The sequence below is a fragment of the Phaenicophaeus curvirostris genome, chromosome 19, assembly GCF_032191515.1.
Source record: "Phaenicophaeus curvirostris isolate KB17595 chromosome 19, BPBGC_Pcur_1.0, whole genome shotgun sequence".
Taxonomy (NCBI): Eukaryota; Metazoa; Chordata; class Aves; order Cuculiformes; family Cuculidae; genus Phaenicophaeus; species Phaenicophaeus curvirostris.
In genome coordinates this window covers 4,129,108-4,151,930 of record NC_091410.1, presented here as the reverse complement: position 1 = coordinate 4,151,930, position 22,823 = coordinate 4,129,108, and the positions used below count along the sequence as shown (strand labels likewise).

The window sequence follows — 22,823 nt, the reverse complement described above, 5'->3', positions numbered from 1 at the left end:
AAGTGAATTTACCTGCTTCAAGCTTTCAGTGCAAGGTTATTCTAACCTTCCCATTTAGTGATTTGGCATTATTGATATTTTAAAACCTACTCTCAAAATAGTGAAATGCTGATTTTTCAGCCATCCAGATATTCTCATTATTGCAACATCTCTGACCTGAGCCCACCTGAGAACAGTGCAATGGGAACTGAGCAGCACCAACTTCAAAGATTGTTTTGCAGTTGCTCAATTCATCCAGCAGCGCTCAGGACGTTGAGTGCATTCTTTAAATTGAAGCCAATGGATGTAGAAATCACAGCACTTATCTTCAGGAAATTGCACAACAACTTTTGGAATCACTACCCGTGAGAAGGGCTGGTAACAGAAGTCTGTGGTGCTTCCATGAGCCCAGGAGGCAAGAATGGACACAGGGCAATAGGACATTGTCTTCCTGCTCTGGAGTATGTCTTAAACAAAAAGGGAAGCTGTCTGGAATGTAGTCTCAAAAGCTGATGCTTGTGTTCATAAACCTGCTTTTTCCAACTATTTATGGCATAGATAATAAAGGCCCCAAGAACTTAAGGCTTCCACATGAGGTCAGTTCTTACAGAGGAAGATTTAAAACTCACCAGTTCACACTTAAACAAAGCTTTTATTTGTATATCGAGATGTATTTCAAGTCCTTCTTGAAACTAATAGCTGCACCCTCTTCAATGCGACCTCAAGTTATCTGCTCAAAACTTGTTTACTTCCAAACTTACTCCCTTTGGGACTACATATTCTCTTTCTCATAAGCAACTCATAAGAAGAAATGAATGTGTGACCCTTAGCCTGGAGCACACTAAACCCTGCTTGGGCCACAGGGCTGGCTCTGCCAGCACCGCAGGTCACAGGAACACTTCTAAACTGGCAAAAATATCCACTATTGGAGAAAAACTATATCCCTGTCCTAACCACACCTGCAATTTTTATTCAGTAAGCTTCCCATGTAAACACCTCATTTAACTGGCAGCATTTGCTGATAGCATTTCTCCTGCTCCATTCTCCCAACCACACTGGCAGCTCCTAAGACTCCCAGTATAAAAGCGAGAGGCTGCTCACCATGCTGCACACAACTCAAAATAAACCACACTGTGTATATAAACGCAGCAAGCATGTTAGGGCTTACAGCTCAAATTCTAAATAGTCTGGGAAAGAAAACACACCAAAATGTGATTCCTCCACAGAACATCACTGTGCCACTTGGAAGCATCTCGCTGCAGCCACACTTCACTGCCGGCTACCTCAACCTTCATTTTATATGTGCAGAGGGGCTTCTGCAGTGCGTTGCAAAATAATTGTACTGAAAATCTACTGAATGCAAAAAACTTTTACGAGCTCAAGGTCACCTTTGAGGATCTGAACATTCAGTTGGGTCCTCAGACATGGGTGAAACCATGAGAGCAGGTAGGGTGAGCACAGCCCCTGTGGTTGACACTCACATCGTCGACATCACTAAGAAACAGCAAGCCTTGCACTAAGCTAAACACCTTCTGATTTCACAGCTTTCATTTTCAGAGGGATTGCTTCACAGCCAGAAACCAACACTGAGAAGCGTTTCCATGTTTTTGAAAGCGTGTCAGTTTGTCCTGCAGGTGCACCTATCCCCTGCAAGGGCATCTCAACAGAACTTGGAAAAAGCAGTATTGCAGCGTTGTGGAAAAAGTGAGGTCATGCAGTGTCTCATGCAGGGTGATGTTAAGATAAAGTCAGGTTATTGTCTCAGTTTCAGAAACACCAGCATCCCAGTGACTCGGCTCGTCAGGAAGCCTGGGAAAGGCAGGGAGAACTACATGCTACTCACATACAACAGGGATCCAGTCTGTAGTTCAAAATGACATTGAAACAGAGACATTAATGGTTATGGTTTAAGCAATATCAACACGTCTGGGTTTCCACTGGTACTTTTAAAACATCCTTGAGGTAGTAACTCCAACAGAAGGAAGGTTAAACCAACCGCTACTCCCTCTATTTTTCAAATGGAGGTTCTAATAAACCCCTTTGGATTGGCAGAGGTTTGCAAGGAGGGAGATGAGTTAAGCACTAAGAATGTCTGTAACTTCTGAAAATGAGACTGTGGGCTCAGAGGCGTGACTGGGTTAGAGGGGTTGAACGAGTCCAGACACTAGCACAGGCAGCACAACTGTCCTTGCAATTTCCTTTGGCTTTCAACACACCAGCCCTAACTTAAAGTTACCGTTGTGATTGCCCTCTGCATTGCAGTCAAAGCTGCACTACAGCTGGCCTTCAGAAAGATGGAAGGGGAAGGACACAATCAGCTAAACTCACTCATGGACAGCTTCTTCAGTTACCAAACTGTGCTGATCCCACACAGAACTGCTGAAAAGCTTTTCCTGTATTTAAAGGCTCGTGCCCGTGCCAAGAAGGCATCACTTACCATCTCAGCTTAGAGCGGGGCATCTATCTTGCAGATTACGTGGCAGCAATAGTTTACGTCTTTTCAGTCTTACCCTCAACATCCACCTAACCTTCATTTTAATGCTCTTTAATGACGCTCTCTAGCACCAGGAGTACTGCAATCCCTATTCTCATACAAGAAGGTGGCCTAGAGCAGATGACTACTGCTGCCCGAGGGAAGAGAGGGGCTGGGGGAGCTGGAAATGGGCATCACTATCTGCACAGCAGCTCCAGCCATCCTGAGGAATAAGAGTAGCTGGAGCTGAACTGAGGACACGCTAATTCAGGCAGCAACACTGCACAGATTCCTCGCAGCTCACACCACTTAGCCTGCAAAGTCAGGGAAACACTTGATTTCCAAAGCCAATTGGTTATGCCAAGTCTTTTACAGTTGAGATCAAAGTCTTTACCCAAGAAGGTATAACAATATCCAGTCAAAACAGAGTGTTAATCAAAATAATTTTATAGCTTCCATTAATGTTAATCAAAGTACTAAATAAAAGGGATGGATTAAAGTGTTCTGCGCTCTCTACTCAGCACATTAACCACACACACAGAGGGCATGTTGGGGAAAGCTGGAGAGAGGGCAAAGCTCTCGCTTCAGGACAGCAACACAACTGTAAACAGGGAGAAGTACTCTGTGATGCCAATGAGCTTGAAACCACTCACTGGTCCCCTCTCTCAGTTAAACAGTTACTGAGTTTACTCCTAGCCGCACGCCTCTGCAAGATGCCCCACATGTCATAGATACAAATTGACAGAAAATAGCAGAATATATATCAGTTTCCCTAGAGAACTTAAAAAGCATAAAGAAAAACACTTGCCTGGTGCTTCACGGGTTTAGGTGATTCGGGCTGTTCATTGCAAACAAACAAACGCACATGTTAGCAAGCAAGATTCCAGCTGCACATCCCAAATATCAATGGCAATAGGTTTGGTTTAACTGCACACTCACTTCAGAGACACTGTTCAAATTTGTTTTATAACAGAAGTTATTCGCACATGGAAAATACTAAACCCTGTATTTACGCAGAGGATTAATTCCAATAAAACAAAATATGAGGGATGGACCTGGATCAGCAAGGAAAAAAGAGAACAGTTTCTTTAGGTGTACACTGCTTTCCCGTTTCGGCAGGCATCAACAAATAAACCTCCAGCACCGAGGAGCTTTCTCTCCAGCCCAGGTTACTGCAAGGTGGTTTCATACAGATGAGACAACCACTATTCTTCAAAAATCAAAAGGTGAGGAAAATGCCAAGAGGAAGCAATGCTGAAGGAATCTGCAGTTTGGGTTTGTGCTGTTCCTCAAGTATTTAAGAAATGCAAACCCACCACTGAGACAAAAGCTTCGGGTCTTTCAAGAATGACTCCCCACGTGAGATGCAAAATCTTACGCAATTAAGACTTTTACATATCACCAGGAAGAATGGTGAAGGGAACATGAATGTAAAAATAAATAAACTCCCTCAAAATTCAGGCGTGCAAAGTTTCTGCAGAAATTTTCAATTCTGTTATTGTTTCCTTGGCTCAGCTGTGAGTTTAATCACCTGAAGCTTCACATCAGAGAGCATGGGAGTAAATCTTGTTGAAACACCCACCAAGAAGCTTTCACACCACGCCAAACACACACTTCTCTGCTCACGTCTGCTATTTTACACAACCAGCACTGCTTTTGTGCTGACAGAGCAGCTGGCAAAGGGCTAGCTTATCCAGCCAAGTGATGTGCATTTTGCAGGGCTGCACTGCAACAGCTTGGAAGACACCTTGGCCGTTTAAATACAAGGTAAGATCATAGAATCACCAGGTTGGAAAAGACCCACAGGATCATCAAGTCCAACCATTCCTATCAAATACTAAACCGTGTCCCTCAGCACCTCATCCACCCATCCCTTAAACATCTCCAGGAAAAGTGACTCAACTCCCTCCCTGGGCAGCCTGTTTCAGTGCCCAACGACCCTTTCTGTGAAAAGCTTTTTCCTGATGTTCAGCCTGAACCTCCCCTGGCAGAGCTTGAACCCATTCCCTCTCGTCCTGTCCCCTGCCCCGTGGGAGAAGAGCTACCATGTCCCCATCCTCACAGTAGGAGGGCAGAGACAGCAGGAACCTATCCAGCTTCCATTTCTGTCCTCATGAGAAACAGTACAGAGTGTCAGACACACATTTACCTTCTCCATGATTAAATTAGGGCAGCTAAAGCCCATCTGGGAAATCCTCACTATGCAGAGCTCCAGCCCAAGCAGCCTCCCTCAAACCCTGCACTGCAAACCCAATTAAGTTTCTTACGATATTAATAAAAGATATTAAACAATTTAGTGTTTCAAACCCCAAACTATAACCAGAGACAATTTGTCACGACATAAACGCAGTCACTGAAAGCAACCACTGACCCTTAAGTACCAGTCATTATTTCTGAAGCTTCAAATGGCACCACCAGGAAAGCTGGATTTTGCTGAAAGAGAGGGGGGCTAGGGTGGGAAGGCTTTGGAAAGAGGGACAACGAACGAAAGTCTAATCCTGTTCAGCTGAACCAGAGGTGCAGAGTACCAGGGTGACTGGAAGTGGAGACAGAGTGGTGGGTGGATGTGGTTATTGATAGAACTGAACAGCTTCCCACACTGCCCTGATTGAACCCATCTGGTGATTTCATGCATCTGACCCTGAATGTGGTCCAGGTACATCCATGGTCCACAAGTAAAGCCGAGAGCATCCCCAGCTGCACGCAGCCTTTGGCACAACCCAGCACACGGCAGCCCCTGTGCAGGAGGGAACAGCCCAATACTTTCCCTCCCTTCAGAAACCCATGTAGGCAATGCCACCTTTTTTTTTTTTTTTTTTAAGCAGAACCCAAGAGTCAAGAATTAAGACTCGTCCCTTAGCCTTACTAAAGCAATTCTAACACATGCGTTAACAACACTATCTCACTCTTCTGCCATTCCTACCTCCCTCAGTACACAGAATCATAGAATGATTTGGTTTGAAAGGGACCTCAAAGCCCATCCAGTTCCACCCCCCTGCCATGGACAGGGACACCTCCCACTGGATCAAGTGCTCCAAGGCCTTGAACCCCTCCAAGGATGGGGCAGCCACCACTGCTCTGGGCAACCTGTGGGCCTCACCACACTCAAAGGAAAACATTTCTTAAGATCTTAACTCAATCTCCCCTCCTTCAGCTTAGAACTGTTGCCCCTTGTCCTATCCCTGTACTCTCTGACAAAGAGCCCCTTTCCCAGCTTTCCTGGAGCCCCTTTTAGTACTGGAAGCTGCTCTATGGTCTACCTGGAGACTTCTCCAGGGAAGTGATCCACCACAAAGCTAAGCAGTTTGGAAGTCTCCTTTTCCTCCCTGCCCTCCTTGCTGAGTTTGTCCTAACCCCTCTCTAGAGGGCCCTCCTCCCCACACTCACCAGTTACCTGGTTTTGTTTTCTTCCCCTTTTTTTTCAAATTCTGAATACCCTTTTCTCCACACCTCATGTGCCTACAGAAGAAAAACTGAGACAGGAAGCGGGAGAGGCTTCTCTGTGTGGTCTAGGAGGATGGGATAGCCAACTAGCCCAGCAGTTACCAGCATGGCTCAGTTTTGTAGCAAAATATTCAGAGCTATTGGCAGAGCTCTTAACACTGTTACCCAAATCTCTCAAACTCTTTAGAGCTCAAATTTGTTAGGTGTGAAGCCAAAGCTTTCAGTTATGTACAACAGACATCTTCCCCCTTGCTATACCCAACCAGGACTGTACCTGTGTCAGTTCTGACTTGTAACCAAGCACATTAGGGGCAAGGATCCTGGCTTGCTTTCATTGCACATTCAGTCTCTACAAGAGCTTGTTTATAATTTCTCCCTCCCTTCCATTCCTCGGTTCTACGAAGCCCAGCCTTTATTCCCAACGTCAGGGACTACTCCAGTCGCTCTGGGCTCTGCCAAGTCCCACAGGAACTTCTGTCCAGCAGTTTTACCACCACCACTGCCACTTACCCCTATGTGCTAGCACAGTGCCCAAGACAACGCTTTTAATATTCTTTGGTATTAAACACGGAACGAGACAGTGGAGCTACACATTCAAACACTCAAAAATCAGGAAATACTAGTGCTGAGGTTGGTCAGCACTGCAATCCCACCCTCTGTGGTTCCCACATGTCCAAGGCTGGTACACCAAGGGCTATGCAGGACTCCTGTAGGTGCACCAGCACTAGGTATTGGGAAAAAGGGCTGTTGGGAAAGAAAAGCCCCATGGACAAGCAGTCGAATCCAAAATGTGGTGGGGCTGTCCAAAGAACAGGCAGTGAGGATATCTCTCGCATATGCAAAGCATTTCACAATCAGGGCTGCTGAGGAAGGTGCTTGGTGAGCATCTGTGATGGGGCAGAACATCAGGGCTACTCTGCTTGTGGCCTGAGGTGCCCAACAGGGGGCTATGTTTGTTTAATGCTTTTACAGCTCTCTGTCAGGCAAAACTGACAAAGGTAACCCTGGTCTGAAGAACAGTGTTGGAAAGAGAATTATTTCAGTCATCAGCATACAAATCGCTTTTATAAAACATCCATGTAGTGCTCAGAAAAGTCTCAGCTTCCAATCACTTGAGACACTGCAGGGCATAGCAGGCATACACCAGTATTGATTAGAGCAAGCCACTTGCTCGTAGCAAGTTGAATTACTACTGCATTGCAAAGATATCTGAGCACTTGTAGAAAACATCCAAACCTGTTAATGCTTTCTAAAGCAAAGAATTGCTAGAAATTCCAAGTAAATTTTGAAGTCTGGCAGTAAATCTGAAGAAGGTTCTACTTAAATCGGATTTATTACAAGTTACCACTGACATAGATGTGCATACGCTCTTGTTTGTACTGTAACAAAATCCAAGCTGTTTATCAGCTGCTGACCTCCAGGTACAGTGAGGCTACTGCAGTTTTTTTAAGCTTGATGATTTTGCCCATCTATGAACTGATCTTTGAAAGCACAGACAGCTCTTTCACAAATAAAAAAGGGCACCATGTGGGGACTAAATGCACGACGAATTGCCCAAGGTAACAAAATTCTTGGTAAACTGGGGTTTACTGCACCAGAAAGCTTCTGTTTGTAGTTACATTTGCATATAGGTTTTAATTTCCCAACAGAAATCACACAGCCTACACAAACTGGGCATCCTGATCTAAGGGGTCTTTTTGGCCACTACTAAAGAGAAAACAAGGGTGGAGACAAAGGGATGTGGACTACGTTACATTGTAATTTTTTATGTAGAGATGGCAATTTTCAAAAAGAGCAATAAACAAATGAGAAAATATCCCAACTTACAGGAATGTTATGGTCCTTTCTTCCTTTATGGGAGGAAGCAACATGAGCAAGGTACTGAATAACCTTCTTCGTGTTCTCAGTCTTACCAGCACCGGATTCACCTCTGCAAAACAGGTCAGACATTCTCCTCAAAATTAATTTCCAACAACTTCTCAACCCCTGTTTAACAACTTCATTTCACTCCATTTATGGCTTTGACCATGCAACAGACTCTCACTGTCTAAACCCAAAGGTATGGACGTCACAGGGAACTACAAGGCATTTGTTTAAAATACTTTCTTCATCCTAAAGATCTCCTTAGCATTAAGATGTTGATATAAAATGTAACATGAATTTGATTAAAAGCTTTTGACTACATGCCTGAATTCCTTTGTTACCTTAAATAATGAGAAACAGACCCATCCTCTCCCTCTATCACAAGGCCAGAGACAGATATTTTTCAGAGTGCGGGTAGATATTTTTTAAATAATTACATATGCACAAGTTTTTAATATTTATCATTTTACTATATTTTATACTCCAGGAGTTGGTTATGAGAATTAAAGCTAATAGAAACACTCAGTATCTTTAGAAGCCTATTCCGCAGTACAGTAAAATCAATTTAACCAAACCATTTCTTTGCACTGCTCACCTCAGACTCTCAGCCTGCTCAAAAAGCTATTCGGGGCCACAGAACTACACAAACACATTAAGAAAGGAATTTATTAATGCAGAGGGACAGGATCAGATCAATAAAGATAGCAAACGCACAGTTTGTTTCTAAGACCTAGGCAGATGTGAAGCAGAACACATTTGGACAGAGTTTATTGCAAAGTTTACATGTGGGATGTGCCGGGCAGGAAATGGGCCCAAGTTCACAGCACAGCGATCCCAAGTGATGTTACTGCATCTCCTTTGTTTTGAACCTAGGTCTGCTCTTTGGAGAAAACCACACACAGACATTACCGGGTATAATTCAGCCAGGATTCAATGGCAGTGAAGCGCTGGAGAAAGGTCCCATTCCAAGTGAGACTGTGACCACCACTGGCAACTCAACAGTGCTGGAGCTCAAAAGGATTTTATGATGGGGATTTGCATGGAAAGAATGGAAGCGCTTCTTTCATTGAGCAGTTCTTCAGAAATTCAAGTTTGGAAGGCAGCTGCTTTGTAAGAAGGACAAGTACACATTTTGTGTGCCTCTGTATCTCTCAGCTAAGATACTTACAATGCAAGCGTTCATTTACTCAGGAGGGAATTTAAGCACATTCTTTTGTAGTCTTCATAACCTTCCCCGGCTGCTGCACACTCCAGCTCTGTAGCTGGCCTGCAGTTACCCGGGTATTTAGTACCTTCAGACTTACACTGCTTGATCAGACCAGCATCTTATAAGCATCCCTAACTTAACATCTACAAAAATGGGACAATACAGTGCTTGAGAATTTAACCTTGCATATGCAGAAAGGATATTGCCCCAGAGTTTCAAAGAGAAGGAACCCTGGAAGGATGTAATTTCTTTTCATCTACCAGTCCTCTTAACTCATAGAAATCCCACTGGACAACTACACCAGCAGAGTGGACCTCTTACGATGAGATGGCAGCATGTGCCTTGCCCCAGCTATGAGCAAAGACTCACAGGGATGGAAGCAGCTCGGAGCACTGGAGCATTAACCAAGACACCCTGTTCTGTTGGTGGCATCTGCTTCTCAGAAGCGACAACATCAACCTGTCTAAAATCAGTTTTGTTCCATTTCTCCTCAAAAGACGACAAACATAATTTGAAAGTAACACTGAATATGATAAATTAGGAATCTCCGTACTCAGTTACTCAAAAAGTTCTGAAATGAGAGAGCAGTTCCCTCAGCACTTGATGATTCTGCTGGCTTCACTCATTGCATGAGAAACCTGGAAGATTTTACCTGAAGAGCTGGTTACAAAGATTTCTCTGCTAATTAGCTAATGGATAACCAGGTTTCCTTTTGCCAAGATACTATCAATATGCAGCACAGAAACTGGATGTACCTTGGGGCCACTACGAGGGAACACCACATTTTGACTCTTCAAGAACAAACCTCACCACTATCAGGCCCAGAGTCACCTCATGCAAGACAAACGTGAACACCAATAAAGAGAGGCCTTGGATGTCAATTCTTGCTTCCAAACTGGTCTTTATTCCTGGCTTCACTTCTGCAGTGTTCGCAGTAACATAATTCATGACTATATGCAATAAAATAAAAACAGTTTTTCCTGTTTGTGGATGTAAGTTAAAATATTTCTAATGCTAAACTACTGCAACAGGTAAAAGAGCAAGAGAAGTAGCACAGGAAAATATCCATTTACTTCTTAAAACAATACAATTCCTTATTGTCATCAGAGCTTGGGAACACATTATGCGCTGTGCCTTGAAAACTAGATAAAGACTTTTCTCTGTCAAATTACAGAAAGGAATTTTATAAGATTTTAAAGGAGGAAAACCTACTCTCACACATCCAGTGACCAGAAAACAGTACAATAATAATGTCTGAATGTCTGCTTTCTAGAAGGACAGCACGGTTTGAGGAGTCTCCTGCTTAGCTTTTCTGGCATACAGCAATGAAGCTGAACCCGGCACAGGGAGGTCAAAGCTTGCAACACATTCCTTTTGCTGAGAGAGCCCTTAAATCCGATAGCGGGGTTCTTAGAGAAAGCCTTTGTGCAAGCTCTCATTCAAAAGCAGCACTGATGGATGTAACCATCCCAGTTCTCCTCTCCCAGGAGCTTACAAGTATGCCAACTATTTCCTGCAGGATGCAGCGCTGGAAGCTCTGCAGCCAAACACTGTGCAGGAATCTGGATATTTAGGATAAAGCCCTTTTCACTTATAGAAATAACGATGTCTCCATGCTGCAGTTCCTGCCCCGGAGTGCAAACATGCATTATAAAACCACATTAAAATCTACCTCTACCAACCTGCCCAAAAAAGGTAAAGTTTTAGTAACACTGCGCAATATTTACGGAGTGGAGCTGGTATTCCAGAGCTAAAGATTAACTTTTTCAAAACCTTGTTTTAATACAACTGAATTAATACATTACCATAAATTAAACAGCTAAACCCCTGGCTGTGGTTCAAGCTTCACTTCAGTCAATGGCAGCTTTGCTAACGGCTCCAGCAGGGTCAGAATTTCACCATTTCACCTCCTTTATTTCAGTATCAACCCCACCTCCAGCGGAAACAAACCCTGATGAGACTGAACTGAAACACTGGATCAGTTCAAGCCCTGGCTATGGCAAACAGTGCATCCAAGTAAGAAACTTCCTCCAGCAAGAGCCTCGTGCTGGAGGTATGAGGTTATTCTATTAATTAACTGAAGGATTGCTCCCTCACAAGCTGTGTCAGAGACAGGTCAAATAAAACCTGTCAGTCTCTGCTCAATTTGTGCCATACCCAAGATTATAGTGCTCTTTCCTGGAGGTGCAAGGCTGCTGCCCTGAAACAGCTTCAAGTCCATTTAAATCAGAGAAGCTGACCTGGCGTAAGCATTTCAAACCCATACATGGTTTAAATTCACCACATGGAAAGCTACAATGTTGTTTTCCTAAAGAGAAGCTCTACACAGGCAAATCTATCTTAGCTTCAATATGGTCAGCAAAAATCAGCAACCAACTTCTCAACCAGCTGCAATTTTGCATGCCCAGAGAAACTCGAGCCCAAGTCTTGTGCAGAAGTCAGAGGCATTTCCTCTGCTGCAGACACTGCCAGCAGAAACCAGGGAAAACAAATGTGGTGGGAGAGGACACAGGTCACAAAGCAAACGGGCAACAACCAGGAATGGAAGCAGTCTTCTGCCTTCCGGGAGAGCAGCACGCTCCTCCCGTACAGCCTATGAATAAGTGGCAGTTTCATCCCATGAGCAGGTCTAACACCTGTCTGGGAAAGACCTATTCCAAGGGGAAACGCTGTTCTAAAGGAAAACAGGAGCAGAACAGTTGCTTCTTTTATTGCCAAGCAGGTTTGAAGCACCCACACATCACCTCACCACAGCTGCAGCACTCCAGGTGACAGGAAGAGACACCACCACCCCTCCCTGAACTGTCAAAGGAGTTTCTGGATTTTAGGAAAGTCAGATCAGTTTAATGTTCCTTATTGAGGTCCCACAGCAAGGACTGGCTCCCTTCCAGCACCGCCCAGCCAGCCTTTAATTTCACCATCAGATCAGGACGTACAGAGCACAGTGTCCTGACCAGCTAAAGCAGAAGAACAAAACAACGTGTTCAAAGCGGGCTCCGAAATCCGAAGTCAGGCTTTTCCTCACCTTCCTACCTGTGAACAGTCTCTACTGCAAGCTCACACTATTTGAGAGGATAAGCACCTAGAATACATGAGGACAGTCAGAAGCATTTGGTGCCACCTGTCTGATTATAGATCATCTCCATGATTTCACTTCCTTCCAAATTAACCAAACAAGCCAGTATTTCTCATGCTAGAGGCCTGAATCACTCAAACCTTTCCTCTGCCCTAGGAGTTTCAGCCTATTTCTCTCCTTTCTGATTAGCAACAAGCTCTGGAATGAGAAGTTCATCTGGAAGCAGAAAGTCCTTCTGCACAGAAGAAGCACCACCACCTCAGCACCTGGGCAAGTTCTCCTCAGTGCTCAGTTCCACAGGACACAGGAATCCCAACCTGCCTTTCATACAAAGCAGCCACTTAACAGCACCAAACCATGGAAGTCTGCACTTGGATTGCTTGCAGGAGAAGTAACTGTGCGAATAAGAGCCCCAACAAGGGCCTTTTGTCCTCCTCAAACAGCAGTTGCAAAGAACTGAAGATACGCTTATTCTCAGACACAACTGAGCATCTTCTGCCAGTTACAAATTAAGATTATTTACAGTCAAGACCTGTAATTAAAAGGATGTCTTAATCACTTGGATAATTCTCTGAAACAAGAGGTATAACTGATACTTTGGAGCAGCACAGAAGAGCTACTAATTGCCTTCACTGTTTACAAGGCTGCTTTTGAGCTCCTTCATTTCTCTCTGGATGCTGCACATCATCTCGACACCAGTTGTCAAGGGAATGCTACGAGCTGGACTGTGGCCAGAGGCTGTATGCAAAAATGCTTGGTATTTGCTGCTGCTGCCCTTTATTAAGCAGCCGCTATTCCCTCCACACCCCAGCACTCTTCCTGAAGCCAGTTTGGATGAGATATCCTTATGCGGCTGCTACCTGACTATCAAGACCAGTCTCAGCCTTGAGAATCGTAGAATCACAGAACGGTTTGGGTTGGAAGGACCTCAAAGCCCATCCAATTCCAACCCCCTGCCAGGGGCAGAGACACCTCCCACTGGATCATGGGCTCAAAGCTCCATGCAACCCAGCCCTGAACACCTCCAGGGATGGAGCAGCCACCACTGCTCTGAGCAACCTGGGCCAGGGCCTCCCCACCCTCACAGGAAAACATTTCTTCCCAAGATTTCATCTCAATCTCCCCTCTTGCAGCTCAAAACCATTCCCCCTCATCCCACCCCTGCCCCTCCCCAGCTTCCCTGGAGCCCCTTTAAGCACTGGAATGCCATCAGCCTGTGGCAAGGTTCTCCAATTTAGAACACATTAGCTCAAAAAAAGCACAGTGCAGCACATTTTCAGATCTGATTTGCCAGAAGTCACCTTGCAGCTAAAGATAAAGCAACCAGGCAAGGTCTGAAGATGTCTCAATCCATAGTGTGCCCCAAGAGAAACTCCTTCGTTTTGCTAGCAGCCTTCTGTTGAGTCCAGAAGGATGAAAAGCTTGAAGCCATCCTACAAGTAAGGTAATAAAAAACCCTGAAGATAAGGGTTTAAAGCTTTTCCAAGGTAAGGATGAACAGACGGGACATTCACAGAGTTAGAATAACCAAAGAAAGGCATCAGAAAAAGCTGCAGAGATGGTCTTTAAAAGGAAGAACCAAAAACAAATCCAGAGGCTTGAAATAGCATCAGTCTTGGACCTAAGAACACCCTGGAAAGCAGGTGCTCCTAGCTGTCAAAAAAGGTGACTGGATCCAGAGCCCTGGAAAGGTGCAATTCAAACAATTACTGGCAGGTGACTTGGCCCCTGCTCTAAAGGCCATGGGAGATAAGAACCCAGGAAACAATGAACTAGAGGTAGAGAGAGAGGTGAATATGCTAACCAGATGGATACTTATCAAGCACTGGGAGAAAGTTATCTCCAGGATATGCATAAAAAGACAGCTATGGTCAAGCAAGCAGAGGACAGGAAAAGTCCAGGCACTTGACAACTGCCCACTCAAAGTGCCCAAACCAAGTGATGGTCTCGTTCTCACTGGCCAGGCTAAATTACAACTAAAAAGTATTCTGAGGTCTTCCAGCTCTAGTAAAGACCAGGGTCAATGAGGTGATCGAGGTCCTGAGATGACAAACCTGGGATGAGATGATGTCTGAAGCCTTCATGAATTGTCATAAGAGTTTCTCCAGTACAGTTAAGACACAACCCTTCCACGTTATTTATTCCTGCCTTAGTCTGAGACCTGTAAAACCAGTTGCATGGAAGGGAAGCACAGTTTACCTTCTCACCACAGATTCAAGCAATGTAACAGACACCCCAGACACCAGCCCAGCCTTGATCAAAACACAAGACCTCCTTTTGGTCTGCTACCCCAGGAAGCTTGCCATGGCCTCATCCCACTCATGGAAGGGATTTAAAATCCCAGCCATCCAGAGGCCAAGTACTGAGTTTTTCTTTGTCAGATTTGCTTTAAGCACAGCTCTGCCATGGGCAGGAACCACCTTAGGGACAGCACAGCAGCCAGCAGCTGTCTTCGTATTTGTGTCCTCAGGAGATACATTCAGGTGAATATACATGGGTATGACAGACACAGAGCTGAAAAGCAGGCTAAGATAAACCTATTTTAAGAGAAAAATGTTTATTAACCTGACCAGCAGTCTGCTAAATTCTTCTAGTCTTTTAAGGTCAGCATCTAAATGGTGCTGATGGCTACACAGCACTAGCAAGATCTTCTGGCCTATGGTAGAACATTGGTGTTCAACTTCCAGATGACAGAAACACCTTGGATTCCAGCTTCAATCACGTTTCTTCATGTTCTCAAAAGGTAGGGCCTAGACTAGATGTTCATTGGTCCCATACATCCAGTTTGGAGATAAAATACCTTATCTATCAGAATCCCAAGGCCACATGTCTGCCCACATTACTGAGAAAATTCATATTTCCTTGTGAATAATGTTCAGTGACGTTGGCCTTTTTAACTTTGTTTTCCTTCATGCTGCTGTGCAAGTACTTCATTAAGAAATGCAAGTTAAAGCCACAAGACAGCTGACAGAGCCTGGAATTGGTTGCTCAGGAACCCAGCTTTATTCAGATTCTGCCACACTACTGTTAAGCATGGCTTTTACTGGTGATACAACCAAGATACTGAATTAAACATGTCAAAGCTTGTCCAGTGCCACAGCACCAATAGATTCAGTGCCTACTTTCATGCTAAGATTCCAGGACAGTGTCAAAATCCTTTGGAGAGGTAACATTCACCGCTTCTAGGCACTAGCTGCTCAAGTTTTACATAGAGTAGCAAGATGTTTGGTGACAAATCTATACATCCAACAGAAGAGATGTCCTCAGGGTCATCTCTGACTGTCTTAATACTAGGACTGCACTCGGACCAGTCACCAGCAGCTCCTGACTTCACATTCTCCTGAGGTCTGACTGCCAGGAAGCATCTCTGTTCTCTACCCCTCATCAGCCTGAAGCAAGCTTCTCTACAAAGGGACAGCTCAGCTGCCTAGCCACGATGTAGAAACTTGCACAAGATCCAGATGTTTTGTGCTATATTGGATACAAAGCAGGGTTCACTTGCCTATTCAGTGCAGAAGGATCAAAAGCTCACAGTAACCTTACAGGTGAGGCAAGAACAGAACTGAAGGCAAGACAGGCTTTCCAATTTGCAAATGAACGCAGCAGAGATCCACTGAATCTGTAACACTGCCATCCCTGCCTTTATGTTCTCAGCTGACCACGTTAAGGAGTGCAAAGTTCAGGCACAGGCACAAAACATGAAGCTACTTCACAAAAATCCACCTGAGGCAAGCGCATGCTGTCAGAGTATCCACAAACACACGAGAACAAAGCATTTGTTTTTGCTCTGGGATCCCATCCCTGCTTTGAGGGCTGTTCTGTACATTGCAGTTGAAGTAGTCATCACATGAAAACAGAATTGCTAAGTGCAGGGAGCACAAATCTGGACAGCCCTGTGTTAATTAAATCAATTTTTACCTTGGCTACAGAACTGAATTTACTTATGCGTCCTTAAGCCCCAAGGATCTTGTATTCATAGAATCCATAGGGCAAAAAAGCATAGCTTGAACGGATCTGCCTTCAGTCTCGTGGAGAGCCTGATAGTTAAGGCAATTTGGTGGGAGGCAGAAGATGAAGATTTGAATCTCTTCATGTCAAGAAGGAAACTGAACCCAGGCTTCTTTCCAGCAATTAATCCAACATTGAGCTATTTCAGGAAGCCGGCATCCTCACAAACTATGGCCTCAATGCAGCTGGAACGCACTGGCACACAGTGTAGTCAACTGATCACATAACCACATTGGAGGCACACAGGTTACTGTAGAGTCCCTCTGCCCCAGGTAATTGAATATCTTAAGGTGCACCCAGACCCTAACTGGGAGCAGCTTCACAGTGGAACCAGCCTCGCCCCCAGGCTGCTGCCAAACAGCTCCCGCCCGGCATGCATCTCGTGCTCCAGGCCTGTGCTCCTCTGAGCCCAGAGTGCAGCCCCCAAGAACTAAACTAATGAATCATAGAATCCTAGAATAACCAGGTTGGAAGAGACCCATTGGATCATCGAGTCCAACCATTCCTATCAATCACTAAACCTGTCCCTTAGCACCTCATCCACCCGTCCCTTAAACACCTCCAGGGAAGGTGACTCAACCCCCTCCCTGGGCAGCCTCTGCCAGTGCCCAATGACCCTTTCTGTGAAAAATTTCTTCCTAATATCCAGCCTAGATCTCCCCTGGCGGAGCTTGAGGCCATTTCCTCTTGTCCTGTCCCCCATCACTTGGTAGAAGAGGCCAGCTCCCTCCTCTCCACAACCTCCTTTCAGGTAGTTATAGAGAGCAATGAGGTCTCCCCTCAGCCTCCTCCAATGAAAAGCATCATCTTGTGGCAAGGTCTGTGTCCAGCCAGCTTCACTCCTTGACATGGTGGATCAGAGAGGCGGCCAATCCCCAGTACATATGAGGCTGTGGAAACACAGCCCATATGGGAAAGGAATGTAAACTGGAGCACTCCCTTTGACAGCAACCCAAAGATAGCTCCGCTCAGCAGTGCCACAGTCCTGGAAGACTGGGGAAGTCCCACTGGACTGGAGGCTGATGTTGTGCCCATCTACAAGAAGGGTCGCAGGGAGGACCCAGGGAACTACAGGCCTGTCAGTCTGACCTCAGTGCCAGGGAAAGTCATGGAGCAGGTGATCTTGAGTGCGATCATCAAGCACATGCAAGAGAACCGGGTGATCAGGCCCAGTCAACACGGGTTCACAAAAGGCAGGTCTTGCCAGACTAACCTGATCGCCTTCTATGACAAAGTGACTCGGTTGCTGGACGAGGGAAAGGCTGTGGATGGATCTTCCTGGACTTCAGTAAAGCCTTTGACACAGTTTCTCACAGCATTCTGCTTCAGAAACTGCCACCTCTGGCCTGGACAGGCACACACTCTCCTGGGTGGAAAACTGGTTGGCTGGAGGGCCCAGAGAGTGGTGGGAAATGGTGTGAAATCCAGCTGGAGGCCAGTGACAAGAGGGGTTCCCCAGGGCTCAGTGCTGGCTCCAGCCCTGTTCAATGTCTTTACCAATGACCTGGATGAAGGCATCGAGTGCACCCTTAGCAAGTTTGCAGACAACACTAAGCTGGGTGGAAGCGTGGATCTGCTGGAGGGTCAGGAAGCTCCAAAGGGATCTGAACAGGCTGGACCGCTGGGCTGAGACCAATGGCATGAGGTTTAACAAGGCCAAATGCCAGATCCTGCACTTGGGGCACAACAACCCTGTGCAGCTACAGACTAGGAGAAGTCTGTCTAGAAAGCTGCCTGGAGGAGAGGGACCTGGGGGTGTTGGTTGACAGCAACTGAACATGAGCCAGCAGTGTGCCCAGGTGGCCAAGAAGGCCAATGGCATCTTGGCTTGGATCAGAAACGGTGTGACCAGCAGGTCCAGGGAGGTTATTCTCCCTCTGGACTCGGCACTGGTGAGACCGCTCCTCGAATCCTGTGTTCAGTTCTGAGCCCCTCACCACAAGAAGGATGTTGAGGCTCTGGAGCGAGTCCAGAGAAGAGCAACGAAGCTGGTGAAAGGGCTGGAGAACAGGCCTTATGAGGAACGGTTGAGAGAGCTGGGGGTGTTTAGCCTGGAGAAGAGGAGGCTGAGGGGAGACCTCATTGCTCTCTCCAACTACCTGAAAGGAGGTTGTGGAGAGGAGGGTGCTGGCCTCTTCTCCCAGGTGACAGGGGACAGGGCAAGAGCAAATGGCCTCAAGCTCCTCCAGGGGAGGTTTAGGCTGGACATTAGGAAACAATTTTTCATGGAAAGGGTCATTGGGCACTGGAACAGGCTGCCCAGGGAGGTGGTTGAGTCACCTTCCCTGGAGGGGTTTAAGGGACGGGTGGATGCGGTGCTGAGGGGCATGGTTTAGTGTTTGACAGGAACGGTTGGAGTCGATGATCCAGTGGGTCTCTTCCAACCTGGTTATTCTATGATTCTAAGTACAGGCATAACCTGACCACATCCCTACTGCATTTCCAGATCTCTGAAAAATGCAGGGTGAAGGTAGAAGTTTGCTCCTGGGTAGAGAAATTCAGATGCACACAGAGAAAGTCCAAAGCCTTTATGTCAGCTTCTCAGTACTCCCGTTTGAAGCAGATCCAAAATCCAAGCCATCGATCAGAAGAGCTTCCAGCCCCACCTTAGATTCCTGTCCCCCTCAAGCTCAACATGTTGAGCAGTCACAGCCCAGCACATCAGACAGGAGTTTTTTGTTTGATTCAGAGCACAGAATCACAAAATGGTTTGGGTTGGAAGGGACCTCTCAAAGCCCAGCCAGTCCCACTCCCCTGCCATGGGCGAGGACACCTCCCAGTGAAGGTTGCCCCAAGTCCCATCCAATCTGGCCTGTAACACCTCCAGGGATGGGGCAGACACCACTGCTCTGGGCAACCAGGTCCAAGGCCTCCCAACCCTCACAGCAAAACATTTCTTCCTAATATCTCATCTCAATCTCCCCCTTTTCAGATGAAAACCATTCCCCCTCATCCTAACCCTGCACTCCCTGATTGAGAGCCCCTCCCCAGATCTTGACTGACATTTTTAAACTACATCTCTTAAATGACACATGCCTATAAAGCCTTTAATAAGGTGAATTCCAGTATTTAAAGAAGATCTCTCCACAGTTACTCTCACTTCATGCTCTTTAACCATGAGTCACTGCTTGTCACAATTAAAGACCAGGTTTGGACCTCTACAGCTGGATCAGAGACCCTTTCACAACATTCCCAGAAAAGCCTAAATGAAAAGCAGTCACTTACGTGCAGAGAATGGATTGGTCCTCACGGTCTGCAAAACAAGAACAAACAAGGTTACAGATTTTGTTATACTGACCTCTAACTTGCAAGACAGTTTCTTTTAAACAAATACTTCAAAAATTCAGCTTTTCATGTTAAGAATTCTAAGGGTGCTCTGAAGCAATTTCAATAACATCCCTTAAATGCTCCAGTTCACACCCTCACCTCAAACAACACTCTGGAAACTCCTAAAAGTTCTACTATTCTATGTAATAAAGCTCAGATTTTGGTTAAATTAAATAATAATCCATGGGAATCTTTTTAACTATATTCTCAGACAAAGCTGGCTCAGCATCTTTTAACATGTATTCACCCCTTCCCAGGTTAATGAAACTATTTCAAATCTTAAATAATAAGCAAGAAAAAAGAAGTTTCAAGTACACAATGCCAACGCCCAAACACTTGGAAATGGCATGAACACCTCTGCCAGACAAGTGCTGCACTTGACAGCTTTCCCCTCCCCACTTCTGTTTTAAATGAAGCTGCAAGCCCAAAGTGTTTCCACGATTTTGCTTATTCATTAAAGACTTCCCAAAAGGACATCCAGGGGCACACAACAGAGCCCAGCTCCGCAGTACAATGTGGCTCAGCACTTGTGACACCCACTGCCGCGCTCCCGACTTCTGAAAAGAATGCCTGAAGGTCAGTTATGCCCTACAAGAGGCATTTCACAATTACAGGATATTTACTGAATGTATTTCAGCATTGTGCAGTCTATAATATAAAGTACAGAATCAAAACATTCAAATATACCTCCCAAAAAGTTTAATGTCTCAATTAGAGGTGTTTGAGCCAGGGTTTTGAGCAAGTTCAACATCTGTTTTGTACAGCTGCATCACAAAGATCTGGCTTTTACCCTTCAGCTCTTTGCCACTGCCTCCACAAGAACACAACTGTCTTCTGAAAGCTCAAGAACTCCAAACAGGTTTGTTGGTTTGATCTGTCAATTGTAATGGATTACAGTATCATAAATAAAATCGGGCTTTATTTTGTTCAGGTGTCGAGTTTAGAACTGCACATTGGCTCCCTGGGGCTCTCCACATACACCCCTTCTCCAGGAACAGCCTCTCTGATGGACCACAGAAAGGGAGCAACTGATAATTTGCTGATCACTATTCCTTCCAGGATAACAATACTCATGATGAACAGACAGCTTCTGTTGCTATGAGGCAGCTTCCTCACACACTTAATGGGTTCGAAACAGATCTATGTCCATAAGTACAGCCTTGGCCCATGTGTGACCATCTATCACTTCACTTTAGAAATAAACAGCTTGGATTTAAATATATGCCAAGGTCTCCAAACCACACTGAAGACTGTAACCCTCAAGCTGCCCAGGGAAAGACTACTGCAGTGTCCCTAATTTGAAAAAGAAAGTTCCAAAATTATGCAGTCTATGAATAAAGACAAAATTTTATTCTCTGCTTACAAAATAAGCTTTCTATAGACCAGTATGTCCTTTTGAACAGAAAAATCTGGAAGCACAGCAGCAATACAGCCTACCACTGCTGCCTGTGCCCAGCTTCCCCACTCCATTCCTCCCTTAGAACCAGCTGTGTAGATGCATGTGATGCCAGCTCTGTAGCTGATGGACCTAACAACATTTTGGTTTCAACCAGATCAGCTCCCTGCTCAAGTTCATACAGCAGCCACTCAAACACCAGAATTAGTGCATGGACAGGGAGAGCTCCACCTCCTGTACCAGCTACCCATATTCCTTCACCCTAGAGCTGCTGCAAGAGCACACTCCCTGGCTCCATTCCCAATAGGATACCTGCTACCAGCAGGAGGTGCTGCCCCCTCCCTCCCCAGCAGGCATTAATACACCTACAATGCACCCACCAGCAAGTCCCACTAGCAGGGGACTAGCTCATGCTTTATCCAGCTGTGTAATTAACATCTGGAATCATCAGACAAAGCATTTATCCCACTCCTGCCCTTGTCCTTCTTTTGCTTCCACTCAAAGGGAGACTCCTGCACCCCAGGAATCACGTTTAACACCCAATGCCAGAGCTGAAAGACATCTTACGATGCAAGAAGTAGCAGCCACACAAGGGAAACCCAGCTGGGAAGAAAGGCCAAGGCAAATCACCACTCTGAGAAGAACACAAAGAATCCCAGCCCTGAAAGCCATTTTCCCCTACACTCTTAAACCTCCTTTGCTTTCGTCTTCCCAGGGGAATGTGTGCTGGGGACAGCAGCTGGCAGCTCCTCAAACCAACCTGTTGCTTGGCTGCCAAAGAGTTGCCACCTTTTCTTGTGAAAAAACAGTGAGAATAGATCCCAATGTTTACTGTGGTTACATAGGAAAATACATGGAGTTTTGACAGTCAGAATATAAAATATTTTGCATCCCATCTCTTTCCTCGCCAAACTATGGAAGGATTCCCTCTCCAACCCCTAACAAACAAATCAGACTTAAAAAACCCCCGTGAACTCTGGGAAGGCTCCAGATGTGCATTAAACGCATTTGTTGGGTAATCAGGCAGGATGTTTGAAAAGTTGGAGCTCAAAGCCTGTCTGTAAAGGAATTACTGTATTTTGACAAAGCAGCTTTTCTTAAAAGCAGGACTTAGTTCCGCTTTGGTCACGCTACAGTCATTCATAAATTGATACAAGATAATCAAACAGAGAAAGGAAGAAACTGCCTATTGATATTCAGAGGCAGTCATATTGCAAGTATGGACAGTGTAGAAGAACGAAGCTGAGAGGTAAGGGAATGCCCACCCTCCAGAACTGTCTCTGCTCCAACTGCCCTTACACTTTCAGTATTGCAAACACCCAGACCTGCTACTATCCCTTACCATTTGACTCCGAATGAACGGAAGAAGCCACCTGGAGCCATTCCACACAGTGAGCTGCTCAAATAGAAGCCATTGTTTGAGCTCAACACAAACCTGCACATTTATTAACACAACTCCACAGCTTTGTTACCTGTTTTCACATTTCAGGCAGCTCTGGTCGCTTTAACATGAACAGTGGTTGCTGTCAAACACAGTAAATTCCACACAAACATTGCCATCCTTGTTATTCTGCCACCCTCCCTATAAACATCTCCCCTTCAGCACCTTGCCTTTTTTTAGGTAAAGACATGAAATGTGTGCCAAAATACAAAGGTCAGTTCTAGAGAAGCAGCAAAAAAGGATGTGAGCAAGTATTAACCTGCTCTCCTGGCCCAGGCTGATGAAAAAAACAGGGGCTGCTACAGATCCAGCCACCAACCAGCAGGAAGTTAGAGAGGGGCACTTTTTTGCAGGCAGATGAAGGGTTGTCCTTCCTAAAACCTCAAGAGAAGACTCTTGGGGATTCCTCATTTGGATACAGCCTTTCCTTTTCTTTCTTTCTCCAAAGCGTGCAACACCCACTCAGCAGGGATAAGATGCCAGCCCTCCTTTGCAGCTGGCATAATCAAAGCAGTTGATGCTTTTGTCAGGGTGAAGGAAGGCACCTTCTCTGATATTTACCATAATGGGAGGAATTGCCTTTCCAAAACGAGGCAGTGATGGAGGGGG

General features: G+C 45.5%; 1 protein-coding gene across 2 annotated transcripts in view; it reads right to left on the bottom strand.

Moving 5' to 3' along the window:
• Nucleotides 1–22,823, bottom strand: part of MYH10 (myosin heavy chain 10) — a 93,191-nt gene that overhangs the window by 43,490 nt on the left and 26,878 nt on the right. Inside the window, exons 4-6 of one of the 2 annotated variants that reach the window (XM_069872301.1) lie at nt 19,276–19,303; nt 7,724–7,826; nt 3,261–3,290 (exon numbers count right to left, since the gene is read on the bottom strand). In XM_069872301.1, the coding sequence (XP_069728402.1) occupies nt 3,261–3,290; nt 7,724–7,826; nt 19,276–19,303 (161 nt within the window). The remainder of the gene's footprint in view (nt 1–3,260; nt 3,291–7,723; nt 7,827–19,275; nt 19,304–22,823) is intronic. The other variant, XM_069872300.1, reaches the window with a different exon arrangement.